This window comes from Lethenteron reissneri, chromosome 11, assembly GCF_015708825.2.
Source record: "Lethenteron reissneri isolate LAM-NWPU_2019-01 chromosome 11, ASM1570882v1, whole genome shotgun sequence".
NCBI lineage: Eukaryota > Metazoa > Chordata > Hyperoartia > Petromyzontiformes > Petromyzontidae > Lethenteron > Lethenteron reissneri.
The window spans coordinates 1,976,599-1,994,830 of record NC_083789.1 but is presented as its reverse complement, the minus strand read 5'-3'; the positions used below and the strand labels follow the sequence as shown (position 1 = coordinate 1,994,830).

The window sequence follows — 18,232 nt, the reverse complement described above, 5'->3', positions numbered from 1 at the left end:
GAGGAATCCGATGAACCGTGAAGCTCTTTTTCACTGATGTCCCGTAGGGGCGAGTAAGAACGTTACAACAATCAACAATACAAACACATCTGCCGTGCAGTATAATGATATTCATTGCTTAAAACAAGGACTTTAATCCAATTACTCTCGAGCGAGACACAATTTACCGCTGTCATAATTAACACACAGGGTAAAGTAGTGGTGCAGTGGCAAGCCGACCGCTCTATGGACCTGGCGACTGGAGTTCCATTCCCGGTCAAAGAAGCAGCCTTTGATATATTAACCAGTTCTAGCTCCCTCCCCGACTTCCACCCATCACTAGCCAGCATGATGAAGAATGTTCAAACAATCCCTACAACGGACACTGCGAAGATGATCAAGGGATATATTTCATGCGAATGTTTTGTGTATGTGTGGATTAATAATTCTCTTTTAAAGACACGCATGCCGTGGTCGCGTTTTCTACGGGGGCACATTCCCAGCTCTTTCAAATCCCCTCTCAAACGAACTAATCAGATTCACATTTCTGGTGAGAACGGTTGTACAGAACCCCTAAGCAGTGGCAATTATTGATTCTGGGAGATTTCACTGGGATTGCTTCCCTTGATTGGTTATTATCTTAAACTACCAATTTAATAAATAATTCTGCGTTCATGACCAGACAGTTAACGCATATTTAGTTTTTTCTCACAATCGGTGTGATGAAATATTAAGGAAAATTATCCATTTATCATCGGGTAGATGTATTTTTTTACATTTCCATTGACCCAGCTTGCCTGTCTCTTCGTGATAACCTTAATTATTGATATTGCACTTGTAACCATAGGGTTATTTCAATATTTGTGTATAATTAGCATGTTTATATCACACCGTGTAATGTTTTACCAATAACTGCTTTTGTCTATAAAGTATTGATTGTTTTATTCAATTTCTAAATTTAATTGATTCGACACTGTGCGCCTTAAGAGCTCCTGTGATATACGAGCTTGTAATAGGTAGAGGCAGAGGATTGAACATTTTTAGCTCATCGAGATACCGCAGGATTTTACATACATTTGCAGAAGTAAAGAATACAATTTTGACGGCAGATATTCAAGAATCATAACGGAGTGGCAGCCAAGGGACGGAACGCGTCCACTGCACGGAGATGGAGCGATTAAATCAGCTCGTGCGTGCAGGTGCTACGTGGATTATTCCATCGCAGGATCCGCTTTTGGGAAATGTCTTCATCCAACAGTGGATTGACCAAGGCTGTTACTGATGATGAAAACGAAGATTGTCCAACGAACATCAACATGCATGTCCACATTGAAAGAACAATTCGTCCAATAAAACAAACACCTCTGCGCGAGCCCCATTAATCTAAAACGCGCGGTTGTTTTCATTCACGCAGATAAGAATTTTCAAAAACGTGGTTATCCAAATGCCCCCCCCTGGCCACTTCTCGCTGGCAAGCAAACGAGCGCGCGTGTCGATGTACGGCACTGCTAGGCAACCTCGTACCCAATCGCATCCACCCCGTGCGACGTGAGCCATTCTTCTCAATATTCACCCGGGCTCGAGGGTGGGGGCCACGCCACCACCCGACGGGGGTTCCAGCCCCTCCCCCTCCACGCGCGTTTTCTTCTCGCGCGCCGCGCGCCGCGCTCCGACACGAGCGAGTCACAGACGCCGTGGCCACGAGGATTCGTGCGCTGGATGGGGCCAACGTCACTCTGGCGGGCGACTCAGCTCCGCCGCTCGGAAGCAGCATGTTGACCGAACGTCCCAATTCCACCGCGTCGTCGGGAGACGCATTCGAGGTGTTTGACGCAAGCACCGTGGTCATTCCCTTCATCTACGTGGTGGTGTGCATGGTAGGCTTGCTCGGGAACTCGCTCGTCATCTACGTGATATTCCGCTACGCCAAGATGAAGACGGCCACCAACATCTACATCCTCAACCTGGCCATAGCCGACGAGCTCTTCATGCTCAGCGTGCCCTTCCTGGCCACGTCCGCGGCCATGCACCACTGGCCCTTCGGCTCGCTGCTCTGCCGCCTCGTGCTCAGCGTAGACGGCATCAACATGTTCACGAGCATCTTCTGCCTCACGGTGCTTAGCGTGGACCGCTACATCGCCGTGGTGCACCCCATCAAGGCGGCGCGCTACCGGCGGCCGAGCATCGCCAAGATGACCAACGTGTGCGTGTGGGCCCTCTCGCTGCTCGTCATCTTGCCCATCATCATCTTCGCGAACACGGAGCCGAGCAGGGAGGAAGGCTCCGACAGCGTCATCTGCAACCTGCTGTGGCCGCACACTGACCTGCCATGGTCGGTGGCGTTCGTCCTCTACACGTTCATCGTGGGCTTCCTGCTGCCCGTAGTGGCCATCTGCGTGTGCTACCTGCTCATCATCTTCAAGATGCGAGCGGTGGCGCTCAAAGCGGGCTGGCAGCAGCGCCGGCGCTCCGAGCGCAAGATCACGCGCATGGTGCTCATGGTGGTGGCCGTGTTCGTGCTCTGCTGGATGCCCTTCTACACCATCCACCTGCTCTTCGTGTTCGGCGTGTCGCCACACCCCACCGTCATGCAGCTCTCCGTCATCCTCAGCTACGCCAACAGCTGCGCCAACCCCATCCTCTACGGCTTCCTCTCGGACAACTTTAAGCGCTCCTTTCAGAGGATCCTGTGCTTGCGCTGGATAGACGGGGGTCTCGAGGAGCCCGTCGACTATTACGCGTCGGCGCTGAAGAGTCGCGCGTTCGCCGCGCAGAGTCGCAGCAACCAGCTCAACAACTTTCGGCCGAACAACGCCACCGCGGGCAGCGTCTACCGTAACGGCACGTGCGGTGGCGTGTCGCGCACCACCACCCTCTAAGAGGAGTCGCGCTGCCTCGCACACCGCCCTGTTCTCCGCGTTGTAAGACGCTGCCGGAAAGTAAGACGCACCACCCAACCCCCCCCCCTACCTCCTCCCACCCCGCCACCAAAAGTTGTGCCCGGTGTCAATGAAGTTATACAAATCTGGTTACACACACACACATATCTACCGGATTGTAAGACGCACCCCTCCCCCCACACCACCCCACACATTTCGCTTTAAAACACAGCGGGGGAGAGGGGGGGGGGGCAGAATCGTGCGTCTTATAATCCGGCGGATACGGTACTAACAATGACGTGATTGCTGCTACCGTTGTATCAACGTGTCGTTTACATGCTTACACATCGGCGTGTCGTTCCCGTATTTATTGACGTATTTATTAATTATGTATCTAAACCACTGCTCATGTTCGCATGTGGGATATATTCGAGGGTTTCTGTTGTTGTTGTTTTGCTTTAATAAACTATGAGTTGACGAATTTGTCAGATTCAACCACAGGGCAGTCGAGTTTGAAATGCCGCTACGCGTCGTGCAGACGACGCGAGTTCCGCTTCGGTTTGACTCGACGGCGAGACGTCTCGTGGCGATGCAATACTCCGTCAAAACCACGCCGTCCGTTTCACGTTGGCCGCCCCCCTTGGGGTTCGTCGCTTGCCCCATGAATTATTGTCACAGTGTGAGATGTTGGCTACGCTGAACGAGCTGTGAACATCGCCGGTCCGTGTGGATTGTGACGCGCATCGCCAAAGCGTGAGCCATTTTTTACTCGCAATCTGTATAAACGCGTATGATTTACGTCTGTCACCGCACGTACATTCTAATTCTAATAAGGCGACTACGACTAGACGGTACGACTGTGGACAATGTTGCTAAATGAGTGTGGGCAGACTCTGGTTCACGACTGTAGCCTAATTCACAGACTGACATCGCTACGAGCACAAAAGAAACGTGGGTTTCTTTTTTTGCGTCATTAAAGTGTCCCAGGTAATGTGCACATTGGTCAATGTTCAGTAAGGTACAACAATGCAACGTTTCGGTTCAAGGAAAAATACGGCATTCGGTTCACATAATTCCGCGTTGAGGTTGTGTGTAGAACAGCTGACAGTTGTTTTCTCCCCAGCCCCGTCAATTGCATACTGGGATTTGTTCATAAACGCTGATGTCAACTGATATGCTGGGCCAGTTATAAATGACTCGGGTTTAATTTGTGTTGTTGTTGTTGTGGGTTTCATCTGTTTTAGTACCTCGATGTTTTTTTTTACATTGCAGCGTACTAATTCACAGGACTGATACAAATTCAAGATGCAAACCACTCAAGACACACACCACCATTGGAACCTCTTTTGCCAGTAGAAAAATATGATAATTGCTTTTTACCCTTTCATCTGGCAACAAAACTGACACCTTTTTTACAAGGAGTTATGTTTGCATTGACCACAATACCTGCGGTCGGAATGCAAAGGAGGTTCCAATGGTGTAAATGCTTACCCCGAGCTCTCATACTCTGATGGTGCATTGTCTTTGAGTTGTGCGCCTTTTGGCGTCATCTGGTCCAACACCGTGTGAGACGAGGCTCAAAGAAAAGCTGTCTCGGGTGTGGACCAATCAATTTCAAGGACAGTGCATACATTATCAGAGTTGTGTTTTTTTATTTGCATTCCGACCGCAGGTATTGTGGTCAATGCAAAAATGACTCCTTGTAAAAAAGGTGTCATCTTCTTGGTTCTTTCGGTAAAGTCACGTAAAAGGGAAGCAATAAAATAATAAAAATAAAACATAATAAAATAAAATAATTCTCACGTCCTGAGGACGGCTGCTTGCGTTGTGGCCGAAACGTCGTGAGAATTATTTTATTTTATTATGTTTTATTTTTATTATTTTATTGCTTCCCTTCTACGTGACTTTACCGAAAGAACCAAGAAGATGGATCCCTGCAGTCACGAAAGCTTTAAATCGAAAAAGGTGTCAGTTTTGCTGCCAGATAAAAGGGTAAAAAAAACAATTATCAAGACACACACCGTTACATTGGATGCAGTCGGAACTTCCGGGCTACAAAACTTGACCGTTGTCTCGAGCACTGCTGTACTTCTTAACATGCGGGTAAATTGTATTGCGTGTAAAACACGAACGGCACGGTCACGTGACCCAGTGGCCATTTAAATGTTAACGATGCAACTCCGAGAGGAAAATGATGAAAGCCCGAAAGGATGACCACGTTGAGGACACAGTACAGTGCTGTTCATTCCGTGGTTGTTGGAGGTGCTTGAAGCGACATTGCAGGGATGTCGTGACCTGTTAAGGTCATAATGCTGTGTGACGCTTTAAGATTTACTAATTCAAGTAGAAAATCATTAGCGCTCACAACCGTATCAAAATCTTCGTTGTGAAGACACACATTGCTTCTCACTATTATGTTATAGCACGGTCAAAAGCTCGCGCCCTGTATTCACATTCACGTGTGTGTGTGAAGAGGTTTGAGTCAAGATGTTTGAGCTAAGATACAACCGCCCCTGATTAAGCCGCTTACGAAATATCTATCATTTTAAAATGCCCCGTGTTAGTCTCAAGCCGCCACTAGACAATGTCACAATGTGTGCTGGTGCGGCATTGTTGTGGCAGAGGCTGCACACGGGCAGTTTGATTTCCTACTATGTAGGCACTGGCTATCATCATCATGATCATTTCGTATCCAGTGAATGTAAGAAAGGAATGAAATGTCACCGCTGTGTTCATAGGTTGGGACGACGTTGCCTTCATCCGAAACACAACGTTACTGCCTGACACAAAACTACAGTCTCTACTGGCTGACATGGCAGTATGGTACAGCAAATATCTCTCCTAGCTGTATAACTCGGTTCAAACGCCTTGACGATATTGTTTAGGTGTACATGGGAATGTCTGAAATGACCAAATTTCACTTGCAAATAAATGTATCTGTCGGTGAATTGTGTTGCAGGAGTGCACTCGATAATAAAAATTGTGTATCGGTTAACTTTTTTCCCGCGAGTCTTAATTTCCTTCGGGTGCCAAACGCAAGAAACCAAAGCTTGTGCGTGTAGCATGCTCTGCTAAGACGTCCGTGATTCATCGGAAGCCCTATCAACCGGTATGAATTTAAATTACCCGTTGGGTTTCGTGCAGAGACACGCAACAAAGGACATTGTTAGACAATATCCACTTGCGAAATGGCATTGTGGCATTGGTCTGCACGACGAACACTAGTGACACTGAGCTTCTGCACAACGGACGATTGTGCCATCAATAATTATTTAAGCAGGTCAGAAACTTTTACAAAAACGTTGCAAGGCACGCTCACGTAACCGTCGCTAAATAACGTGGTCACTCTGTTGTCTGCGCCACCCCTACGTTTGATGTGCCTGAATATAAATGTGTCGTTAAACCCGCCATCACCCGACACAGCCAATTAGTAAGGTTTGTCACGTAACCAGAACGTGCCAATTCGTTACTAGTTCAGAACAACGGTGTGTTGGGAGATGATGTGGGTTTACTCTCCAACACACCGGTGTGCTGAACTAGTAACACATTTTCACGTTTTGTTTACGTGACAAACCTTACTAATTGGCTGTGTCGGGTGGTCGCGGATTTAACGACGCATTTATATTGACGCGATCTAACCTAAAAACAACCTTTTATGGATACTATTGCTCGCGAAAGCCCACTGCTGCTGAGAGTTAAACTTTGACACCGTCTCCACAGCAGGTGGCGCGCTGCCTACAACACGCAGAGCTGCCCTCGTAAGAGCCATGGCTAAAGTGTGGTCAGGTGTGGCTAAAGTGTGGTGGAGCAACTCGCTTGACCGAAAATCACGAGGAAGCCTTCGTCCAGCAGTGGATTGACAAAGGGCAGTGAAATTTGTGTTATTTCCTATAAAAAAAATGCGGCAACTGTTTCACTACAACTTTCAACGAGTGAACGTTGAACGGCACAGATGATGACCGTATGAATTGTTTCAAGTCAGATACGTTTGTTATTTCTGTCGATTGATAAAGCCGTCTCAAGGAGCATGGCCTCAATGTTGGCTCTTGTGAGAGAGTGGCCGGGGGTGTAGGACCAGGCTATGCGTGAGATGTGCGATGATGCCAGGTGACATGCAAGGCACGACGGGGAGGACCGATCACAACGGTCCCAATCACAATCTCTTGCGTTAAAAAAAAATCACCTTTTGTGTGATTTCTCTTCTCAAAGAGCAGAACGGCGCACGTCAACACCTTGGCGACAAACGCGATGCAAACCCACAATGTCATGCCGAACGAGGAGCTAAGGAGACAACGTGACGCCACGATGTGTATCACTGCGGCTGTTTGTGGATGTGATATTTGACTTCTCACAACATGTACTCCGTCCACATTTATGGCTTTTTTTTCATATGCACATCCTGCATTCTTTGTGCAGCTTCGTGTCAATAAACTGCTCCCGCAAAACAAGAGGACATTGTCACACGTTGTTTCTTTCAAAACTGCATCCATTGTTCCTGACAATACTCTATCAACCATCCAATACGAGCCTGTTGTTGCTTGGATACACATTGTAAACGAAACAATGCTTTTTAAACCCATTTACAGCGGAATGCTTTTCGACAATAATCATTTCACTTTGTGATATTTTTGGAAAACAAAAACATATTCAAATGCTTTGGTTTGAATGTCGATATACTCCAAGATGCATCATACCGCCTGAATTGGTGGAGATGACAGGTGGGGCAGTTTCGTGTCTCATCCCATCTCCAATTAGCGCGGGTGGCTACGTACGGTGCGAAAGAAGTTCAGCATACATACATACAGAAATATGTCTGAGTAACACTGGATTAGCGGGTTGTAAATCACTGAATGTGGCTCACAGTCGAAGCCTCCTTTGTTCCACAACGGGCTGTCGCAGAAGGTCATCACGAAACGTCCTTTTGTAACGAACAGAAGTGTCGCTGGATCTCAATTGTGACGGCAATTTAAGCCAAAGTTGCCGATGTTGCACGGAGCACGCGTGGAGAGATACAATGCGTGCTTGGAATCGCATCGAGAGAGATAACAATCAACACGTGCGTTAGAGCACACACGCACACGCACACACACACACGCACACGCACACACACACACGCACACACACACGGACACACAGACGCACACACGCATGTTGACGACCGCATTCTACCCGTGAATAGAAGTAAAGAGGCTTGAGCAGGACACGTGACGGCTTGAAGGGTTCATGACTAATGGTCAAGAATAATAACGGAGTGGCAGCCAAGGAATGGAATGGATCCATGCTGACCCACCCATGGAGATGGAGCGATTAAATCAGCTCGTGTGCCGGTGCTAGATGGATTGTTACAGCAGAGAACTGTGAGAGATGAGCTAGAGATGTATTAAAAGCACGCCTTGAATACCAAGTGAAGTTAAATTCAGCAATTAAAAGTTTTCTCTCTCTCCATTTTGCTACGGCAAATATACAGCATTAACACTCATTCAAGACCAGTACACACAAACAAAAACCCCAACAACTTTAAATTCAATCAGTCATATCTATCCATCACATCATATGTGTCCACCTACTGTTATCCCCCTCATGTTCGAAGCAAAAGAGAACGATATCAACCGATTCATTTCAGGGTTATGAACTAACACATCCGCTGTGTGACGTGTCCTCTATCCCGGTGCCTCTGAAAAGAGCGTATGACTAAACAAATAAATTAACGTTTGCACTCTGCTAAGATCATATATATTTAAAATCCCGTGACAGCTACGACAGCACACAATGCCATTTCTCACCAAACTTTGAAGTCAGGTTTGAATAAAGTTGGCATGATGCGCTCAGTCAACTATTAGAGAAGTCTAGATTTGAAGCTTTCGTGACTGCAAGGATTCATATTCTTAAGTTTTTTCGGTAAAGTCACGTAGGTAAAACATTTAAATTAATAAAAGTAAAATTAAAATTAAATAAAAATCACGACGTTTCGGAGGCAACACAAGCCTCCGTCTTCAGGTGGTACCGTCACAGCCACGACAGCTGTATCAAGTAAATGAGAGATTGAAGGAGCTACCACTCCGTTTATATAATGGTTGGAGAAGATGGTGGGGTATAGCCGGGTGAGCCATTCGGCTCTTGAATCGGGTGCATCAGCAACAAACAAAAAACATGGACAAGAAAACATCTTAAAGTGACGGCAACGCACTGCACGAGATGCCTCCCCAACCCCGCGTTGGCTGCACCTACGCGTGTCGAACATCTTTCTCCACCACGCGTAGCCGACCGTGCTCATCGGTGGTGCTGCAGGCGGGGAAGGCCGTGATCTCACCCCGCGGTGTGGCCTGCGTCACCTGCGTTGTGTTGCTGATCAAGATGCCGCCACTCACCAGCACGGTTGAGAAACGCCGTCACGTGCAGGGTAGTGCAAACGAACATCGTTACGATGGCTTTCTACTGGTAGGAACCCACTGGTTCCACCAGCCCACACGGGATTATTGTGTCCGTCCGTCCGTCGTGCAGGGAGGGGCTGGGTGGGGAGGGGAGGGGTGGGGCTGGGTGTCGAGGGGCTGGTCACCCCGTGGTGCCCTTATAAAACTCAACGTTTAACCTATTCACGCCGGCTTGTGCCCGCCCTCACAGGCGGGCTTATTTGCGGAATACACCACGCCGTCGTTGACCCTGGCCATTGACCGAGCAACCCAACGTTTCTACCAGCTCCCTCCGCAGGAATGTGTTCATTTATTTTTCTTTAATAAAAGAGAGCAGCAGAATTACGAGGTGTTTTTTTCACTACAGCTCTCGCCAGCCTTGCTCTGATGAATCCGTGCGGCGTCAGGCAATCGAGCGATCAGAACCAGCTGCGAAGACGTCGTATTTGGGGGGGGGGGAGGGGGGGCTTCTACCATCTCAGGCCGCTCGGAGTCTGCGCGGAGAGCAACCGGTTGTGCCCTTTGCCCCTCGACAAGAAGCTGCGTCGGCAGGGTGCGAGACGCGGGGCCCGGGGCACTCACGGCGGCGGCAGCAGCGTGTGCGTTGCTCACTGTCACCACGGTCTGAGCTCCACACTTTGGGGGGGTGGGGGGGGGCACGGCGCATTTGCAGTTGCGGCACCTAAACTCTGCAACTCGTTTAGCCACCTTCGAGGTCCGGACTTCAAATCTCGACTCAAAACGTCTCTGTTGAAAATGGCTTTCTCTCTCTCTCGAGTTATTTTCTAACATCTTTCCCACTTCTCCTTGCCTTGGTTGATGTGAAACTATTTCCGCCTTTTCACGCATCGCGCCTTGAGATCGACTATTCACCCGAGCTCCGTACATTGAAATCATTATTAATATTACTACATACATTTAAATCATCATTAATATTACTGCATACATTGAAATCATCATTAATATTACTACATACATTTAAATCATCATTAATATTACTACATACATTTAAATCATCATTAATATTACTACATACATTTAAACCATCATTAATATTACTACATACATTTAAATCATCATTAATATTACTACATACATTTAAATCATCATCATTCCAGCACAGAGTCCCTTGCCCAGATGATGCGCGTCTCGGCGGAGTCGTCCGTCTCGCCGCGTCCCCGAAGCACGCGCACGTGTGTGTGTGTGTCTGCGTGCTTAATGCCACCTGTGCAGTGGCTATCGCCTCTGTTAGCGTCGCGAGCACCGCTTAAGCGGACGCCACTTGGCTCCCTCTCCCACGCCACCCCCTCCCACCCCGCACAATGCATGCATTGTATGCACAGTGCTCGTGCTAATGAGCACGCGGCACTGCAGGGGAATTGTAGTGGAGCCATTCCTGGTGATATCGACGGTTATTTAATGCACAGTGGAGATTCTTACAGGAACAAGGGACCCCCCCTCGTATGGCCCTAACATAATGTTGAGGCAAGTGCTGTTAGTGAGCACCTATGAAGGCCGCCACGACACACGAAGGGGTGGCCAGCACCACGCCCGACCGCCTTTGCCTCGCCAGTGGCGATGTTTACGCATCGCACCAGGTACTCTTTTGAGGCTGAGTCGATCTAGGGGATGCCCAGGTCCGATTTAGATCGTCACTGGTGTTGGCCGTGAGCGGAAAACGAACTCGGCTGGTTGGATTTGTAGCGCAGCGCGCTTAACGTTGCACTACCGCTCCCCACAAGTATTCTTACAGACAAAGAGACAAAGACAAAGATCCCCTGTATAGCCTTAACAGACTGTAGGGACAAGTGCTGTTAGCGAGCACCTATGAAGGCCGGAACGGTACACGAGGGGGTGGGTGGCCAGCACCACGCCCGACCGCCTTTCTTACAGACACACACTCCTACACGCATATCTTTGGTGTCAAATTATGAATCACCAAATAAAGTGAATTACAATATTGCTGACTGCGATGGGTTATGACAGATATTAAATGGTTATGACCTCAACAAAACGTCGCCCAAGACGGTCACGACCTCGCCACAGAATAGTCACGAGTTATGTCCCACTACCCAAGAACTAAAATGGATCACCAGACTCAACAACGGATGAAGAAGTGTGACGACGCTACTCGCAATGACAACGGTGGGGATGATCCCGATGATTGAGGTAGAAGCATAATATCAGACGACGATGGTGATGAGAGATGGGTGAAAATAATCGATGATGTCGCATGTACGTTGGTGATGGATGATAGAGGGGGATACTGTGAGCGATGACTTTGGAAACAACTGATAGATGATGATGATGGCCATGATGGATTGATGATGATGATGGCCATGATAGATTGATGATGATGATGGCCATGATGGATGATGAAGATGACGATGATAATGATGATGATGTCCATGATGATGATGATGGCCATGATGGGAGATGAAGATGATAATGATGATGATGGATGATGATGATGATGGACATGATGATGATGGCCATGATGGAGGATAATGATGATGATGAAAATTTAAATTTTGTGACAATGCCACCACAGCTGCAAAACAAAGTACAGCACACACCAAATAATCCATGTTCAGAATTCTGTCACCCGTGATGATCACACATGAGAGTAAGCGTGCTGTGTCTGACGCTAAATTAATCCTATTATCTGTGATTATTTCAGACAATAGTCACGGATAAGTGTTTTAACTGTGAGTACAATTAAAAACTCCACTCGTCTGCAAATGTTCACAATCACCAAGGGATATTTTCAGTTCGTTATGAAAGAATACTTGTTTTATTATAATTGTAAGACAGACAGTCCACAAGAAACGCCAGCGAGAGATAATAGCTAGCAGCATCATGGGAGGACAGGCATGAGCTATGCGGTGATGTCGAGTGTAAAGGTGGCTATCGTGCTTGATGTATATAATTGCTCTAAAATTGAGACAAAATGCTTCCATTGCTCCGAGGTTACAATAACACGCCTTCCCTGATGAAAATGTCTAAAGATGTATCTTTCACTTGGCAATCCAGCCCGTTGCAAAGTCGTCCGCCTCAACTCCGAGTGCCGATAGACGCTGTCTACGTTTCGTTACGGCGCGCTGCATCGCTGACTGAAGGACAGCCCGTCCCGTCGTCTCGTGTTACCGCACCTAATGAGATGCACCTAGACCCGACGCTGCACTCTGCTTACGTAGATCGGCTGATAGGCGCCCCTGCACCATTGTGTAAAAAAATTATCATTGTGTACTCCACATTCGCTTTGACGCTCACCGACTTTGACAGACACGCAGAAGCAATCTCACTCAGCAAATGCAGACCCAATGCTCTTTTTTTTTTCAAAACCACTGTGCGTCTGTCGCGCGCGTGTGTGTGTGCGCGCGTGCGTTACGACGGCTGTGTCCCGCGAGCATGGTTTGTGGCAGGCACAGCGCAATCAGTTGGCGAGGGGGTGGAGAGGGGGGGCTGTATCGTTGTGGGTGGAGGAGGCTGAGGTCTGGCACCCGCTAATGGCTGTTTGGGGGGGGAGGGTCTGGGCTGGCAATCTCCGTCTGTAGGTGGGGAGGAGGGGGCTCAGCTGGGACACGGCAGAGCGTCTGACGAGGCGCCACTCACTCACGACGCACCGCGTGTGCCTGGGGCAGTGTGGGCGGTTGCTGCCCGTTCTGCAAGTCCTTCCCAGTGTTCCGGGCAGTCTTCCCAGCTGCTGAGTTGGATGTGGGTTGCGTTGACGATGACCGGGCGACTGGCACGGTGGCTGGCTATCTCGCTTGATGTATACTTGTTCAAATTGGGATCACTACTTCCATATGCTGCGTGGTGACACTGACACCTCGCGCCTGATGAGAACGTTTCGAGATTCTCCTTCATCGCTGCTGCTCAAATTTATGTCGATAGCGACCGAAGAAGGATAAGGGGACGCCAGTGCAATTCGTCAGGAACTTGCTGATGGCGGTTGTTTTTGTTGTTGTTGCACAATGCACAGAGGCTGCAGTGCCTTGTCATGGGGGTCTTCTCATCAGCGGGGGATGGATCACGATGGTTGCCGCAGCTGTCCGTGGAGGTTGGAGGGCTCCAGCATGGCTGTGGCATCGCTAGGGGGCACCCCAGCGCTGTGCCTGGGAGACAGGTGGCAAGAACAAAGCATCAAACTCAGACTCGACAGCTCGGGGCAAAAATGGGTTGTGTTCAAAGGAACACAATCCATTATGATTGTGTTGCTTTGAAGTACAGCTCTCTGACCCGTTCGGAGACAACTGTACATCCTGCCTTCAACATCGGTCTCTCTTAACACTAAAGTGAAGCTCTCAACTCCCAGGAAAGAGTTGTCGTGAGCTGCCAAACACCCACTCCAATAGAGTAGTCCATCTGTAAAAGCCCCTTCTTTACACTCTGAAAAGTTCTCCACGATTCCACATTGTCACAACCTGCAGTTTTCGTTCAATTTGCTTCCTTGTTAATGGCCATGTTTCTGACCGCACAATCTGATATACTTCAACCTCGCCACTGGCGGCGAGGAGCACTTACACTCTCAAATCCGCATTGTGATGGCAGCCAGCACGGGCCTGCACCGCTCACAGCATCTTCATCAGCATCATGCACCGCAACCACCGGCACGAGGCACACGTGGCCACTGGTTGCGCTCTCGCACTGCACGTAAATCCCCGAGCAGAGGTCGCAACCGGGTACCCGATACCCGTACCCTACCCGATACCCGGCTACCCGTACCCGGCCGGGTACGGGTACCCGCTTGCGACCCTGGTGCGGCCGGGTACGGGTACGGGTAGACCGTGAGTCACTGGTGAGTAACTGTTTGTCACTCATTTCCCAACGTCTTGTCTCTTCTTACAATTCAAGTTCCTAGAATCAACCCACCCGCGCCAGCAACATGGCTTCATCCCAGAGGTCGCAATCAGGTACCCTGGTCCCAATAGGCCATGACGCATGGTAAGTGTTACTGCGTCTGCAAAGTGTGTTGTCAGATTTTGTGGATTCTAAATGTCTACTCTGAACATTTAGGGTCCCGACTGGCCTTGGTAAGTGCGACGACGGAGCATCTCGTCACTGTTTGTGTGTCATCACCAACGCAACATCAGCTCATAGACTGGGAAGGTAGAGGGGGTGCCACCGATGGAGAGGCAGGACGTGGGTACATTTTGTTTGAAACGTTTGTTGTACTTTCTGATGTGTTCTGGAAAATGGTATGACGTGAATTCCTTTTAGGAGGTCGTTGTTATTCGGGCCCACGTTTTAAGTTTTATTTTTGCTCCAATGCTCATTACATTTCCTGAATGTCATTTGGCCTTCACGGTGTTCTCCGTGCTTGCGGTAGGGCTAAGTGAGAATGCAATGTTTTGGAAGCCGCTCGTAATAGTCTATGCGAGCCCGAGATGTAGTGCCAGTGCGTGGAATGAATGGCAATGCGACAATGTGCATTGCCTGGCTTACAAGGATGCTGTTGGATTGCAGCAGTCGGTTGCTTCCCACGACTCTTGCTCGCAGTGCAGCGATTCTCAAAGCGGTGGGGCGCGTTGACATTCATTTCTGTCACAGCGATGTTACTCGACGAATTCTGCATTAAATACCCTGTTCTATGCATTTGTGTTGAACTTACTCTTTGGTTCTTTCGGTAAAGTCACGTAGATGAAAAATAAAAATAAAAAATTTAATCACGACGTTTCGGAGGCAACACAAACTTCCGTCATCAGGTGGAACAGCCACAGCAAAATTACTGTAGTGAATTGTTGAACTTCTTTCGCACCGTACGTAGTCATCCGTGCTAATCGGAGGTGCGGGGCACAGGACAACAAACTGAACACAAAAAGCAGTTCTTCAAGAAACGAGCTTTCAATCTGGATTTAAAAGTGCATAAAACTAAATTCAATACATTAAAAGCTGTGGACGGACTGAGGGAGCCAGGGAAAACAGCGAATGACTTCTAAGAAAAACATTCTTGCATACCCTGGTGGGGAGCGGTAGGTTGAGGGGCAACTGCCTTTAGATACAAGCACACTACTTCAGAGATGAGCACATCTGGCCTCACTCCCAAGGGGTGTGCTTTTATCCAGCTTCTGCCTCACTCCTGGCCCCATGGGGCTCTCCATCACAGCGGAGTTCTGGAGCCGTTGTGTCTAAAGAGAGGAGCGATATTATTATCCTGCTGCACTTCTCCGTCGTGGTAATCGTGGCTTCTTCAGTGGTTCCAGATTTGAAGCTTTCGTGACTGCAAGGATTCATACTCTTAGGTTTTTTCGGTAAAGTCACGTAGGTAAAAAATAAAAATAAAATTAATAAAACTAAAATTTAAAAAATCACGACGTTTCGGAGGCAACACAAGCTTCCGTCTTCAGGTGGAACCGTCACAGCAATCTTGCTGTGACGGCTGTGACGGTTCTACCTGAAGACGGGAGCATGTGTTGCCTCCGAAACGTCGTGATTTTTTAAATTTTACTTTTATTAATTTTAATTTTATTTTTTACCTACGTGACTTTACCGAAAAAAACCTAAGAGTATTCTTCAGTGGTGCTTAAGATGTCTCGGACCGAAGTCTCCCACCTCACTGGACGTGGAAGACCTCGTCCGAGTGAGAGGGTCTCCTAGCGGATGCACCGCTCTTGAATTGAACGAACTCCGGGCAGACGAAAGGTTGAAGGGGATCGCCTCGCCCGTGTGGCATTGTGCGGCACCCACGTAAGGACGTTGAGTAGCATGCCATTTCGATTTAAAGCTGTCGTGACTGCAGGGATTCATCTTCTTGGTTCTTTCGGTAACTTCAGACTCTGTCTTCTCGACAGACCTGTTCTTCAACTGAGGACTGCTGCTTGCGTTGTGGCCGAAACGTCGTGAGAATTATTTTATTGGTTTATTTTTATTATTTTATTATTTCCATTCTACGTGACTTTACCGAAAGAACCAAGTAGCATGCCATTATTTCCAGACGGAAAATTTCCATCGCGCGTGTGTTTTTTTGCTCGGATGTAATGGCGTCAGTAAAATGTTTCTGCCATTACCAGCGAAACATGTACAATGATGCGAGGCATTAAAATATTGTTTAAAAAAAAAAACTTTCACATTTATTGACCGCGCCCCCGAACGCTCTGGAGTCGACACAATGCGTATCACCCGTGGAGAAGCCAATAGTGGATAGACTCACTCACGCCATTTGAATAAAATAATGGTGATACATCTAAAGCTCGTTTTACCAAAACCTAGGTTTTAATAAACATACGCACATCGAAGATGTTAATGTATATATGTTCTTCGTTGCTAAAATAGAATAAAAAATAGCACTTTTTTCGTATGTCACTGTGAAATCTGATAATTTGAAAAAGGGAATCAAGATTATATCTTACCACGAAAAAACACTCCTTTAACACCCCTGCCGGCGTGAGCTCGGGGAATTATGGACATTGAATGCCGAGTCACAAGTGCTGAGAGGATTGTGGGGAGCCAATGCCGCATGTATTAAATATTGATACCATTTACAGTGCATGTATGTATGTTGAACTTCTTTCGCACCGTACGTCGCCAACCGCGCTAATCGGATGCGCGGGGGAAGGACAACAAACTAAACACAAAGAGCAGTTTTAAATAAATGAGTTTTCAATCTAGATTTAAGACTGCATAGCTCCAGGGGCTTCCTAATATCACAAGGAAGAGCGTTCCAGACGGGCGCAGATGCAATGCCCAAGCCCACCCACTTAATAGCTTGGAGGTTGCCGTTCACCTGTGTGCATTCTCTAACGCTTCTCTTTCGCTCAACGTAATTCTCGAAGCAAGCATTTTTCGGCGCTTCGTATATGCACGTTTTCAACGAATGACCAAGTTTTTTGACCCATACGTCACAATAAGTAGTATGATGCGCCGATGTAATATGTTCTTCTTTGAGCAGATTGTTACGTGAATTTTTTTCAACATTTCAAGTTCAGCTTGACAACAACTGGTCAAATCTGCTGTATGTTGCCTCTCTTTATTTCGTGATGTGTTGTTCCCGTCCGCCTTCAACGGATGCCGCAAGTGCACACGTGGTATTCTTTCCCGTTGCGTCACTCCCAACAGACATCTCCACTTGTTTAGCGAACTCGTTGTTCGTGACCTTGTTTTTTTAAATCCTTTATATTAAGTTCACTTGCTTGCTTGCTTGCGCGCTTACGACCGTGCAAATCTTTCGGTCGTTTTTTAACCCACTTCCCGTGATCCAATCGAGCTGACATTTTGCACACAGACTCGTTGTGCGTGACAATTTATTTGAGTGAATTTTTTTTCCAAAATTGTCCACTTTTTAGGAAAAAAAATGTCATATTTAATTTAAAATACCAATGTGATAAAAATGAAACTCTTACTCAAGACAAACAGAAATGAATAATAAAATAAAACCGATGCCACGCATATAAAGGATTTATAGTTAAAAACTTTGTTTTTACAGGTTAATTTTTGCTGAATTTTATCCCGAGCCCAACCTCGCAGCCTCCTTTCAAAAAGTGTTTTGGTAGCAAATTCCTGTGGTCCATTCCCACTGATCGTTTCAATGACTGTCATCAGCGAACCTGGGACGGTGCGTATTTCCCCATCAATATTTATGTCTTCGTTTCTCAAATCCAACTTGCACATAATATATTGTTGCCGTGAAAAGATTTTGATGGAAGCATGTAACATTTGGCCGATTTGCCTTTTCATCTGTAATTATTGATCCATGCAACCTTCTGTTTTTGAGAACGCTATTTATTATTTAAAGAGCCATGCATAACCGTCACTCCGCTAATTTGAAGATACAACAAAATACAATATATTTTTGTGCGAAATGGAAACTAAAACTGCAAATGATCGGTCTACGCCTGAATATAGCACTCCTCTATAGCTGGTTGTGCATCATTTTGAAACATTTTGATGGGATCCAATCAGAATCTGTCTCGCTTATTGATGATCCAACCTCCGTCTGCCTCCCCGTCTCTCTGTTGCTTCTCC

General features: G+C 47.4%; 1 protein-coding gene across 1 annotated transcript; it reads left to right on the top strand.

Annotated features, from left to right (window-relative positions):
- The first annotated feature begins 1,203 nt into the window (after nt 1-1,203).
- LOC133341263 (somatostatin receptor type 1-like) lies at nt 1,204-4,534 on the top strand. Its single transcript, XM_061549759.1, has one exon. The coding sequence runs from the start codon at nt 1,752-1,754 to the stop codon at nt 2,856-2,858; it is 1,107 nt and encodes a 368-aa protein (XP_061405743.1). The 5' UTR covers nt 1,204-1,751; the 3' UTR covers nt 2,859-4,534.
- The last annotated feature ends 13,698 nt before the right edge of the window (nt 4,535-18,232 follow it).

What these genes read in the sequence shown, in the direction of transcription:
- LOC133341263 (XM_061549759.1), top strand. Translation starts at nt 1,752, where the DNA reads ATGTTGACCGAACGTCCCAATTCCACCGCGTCGTCGGGAGACGCATTC.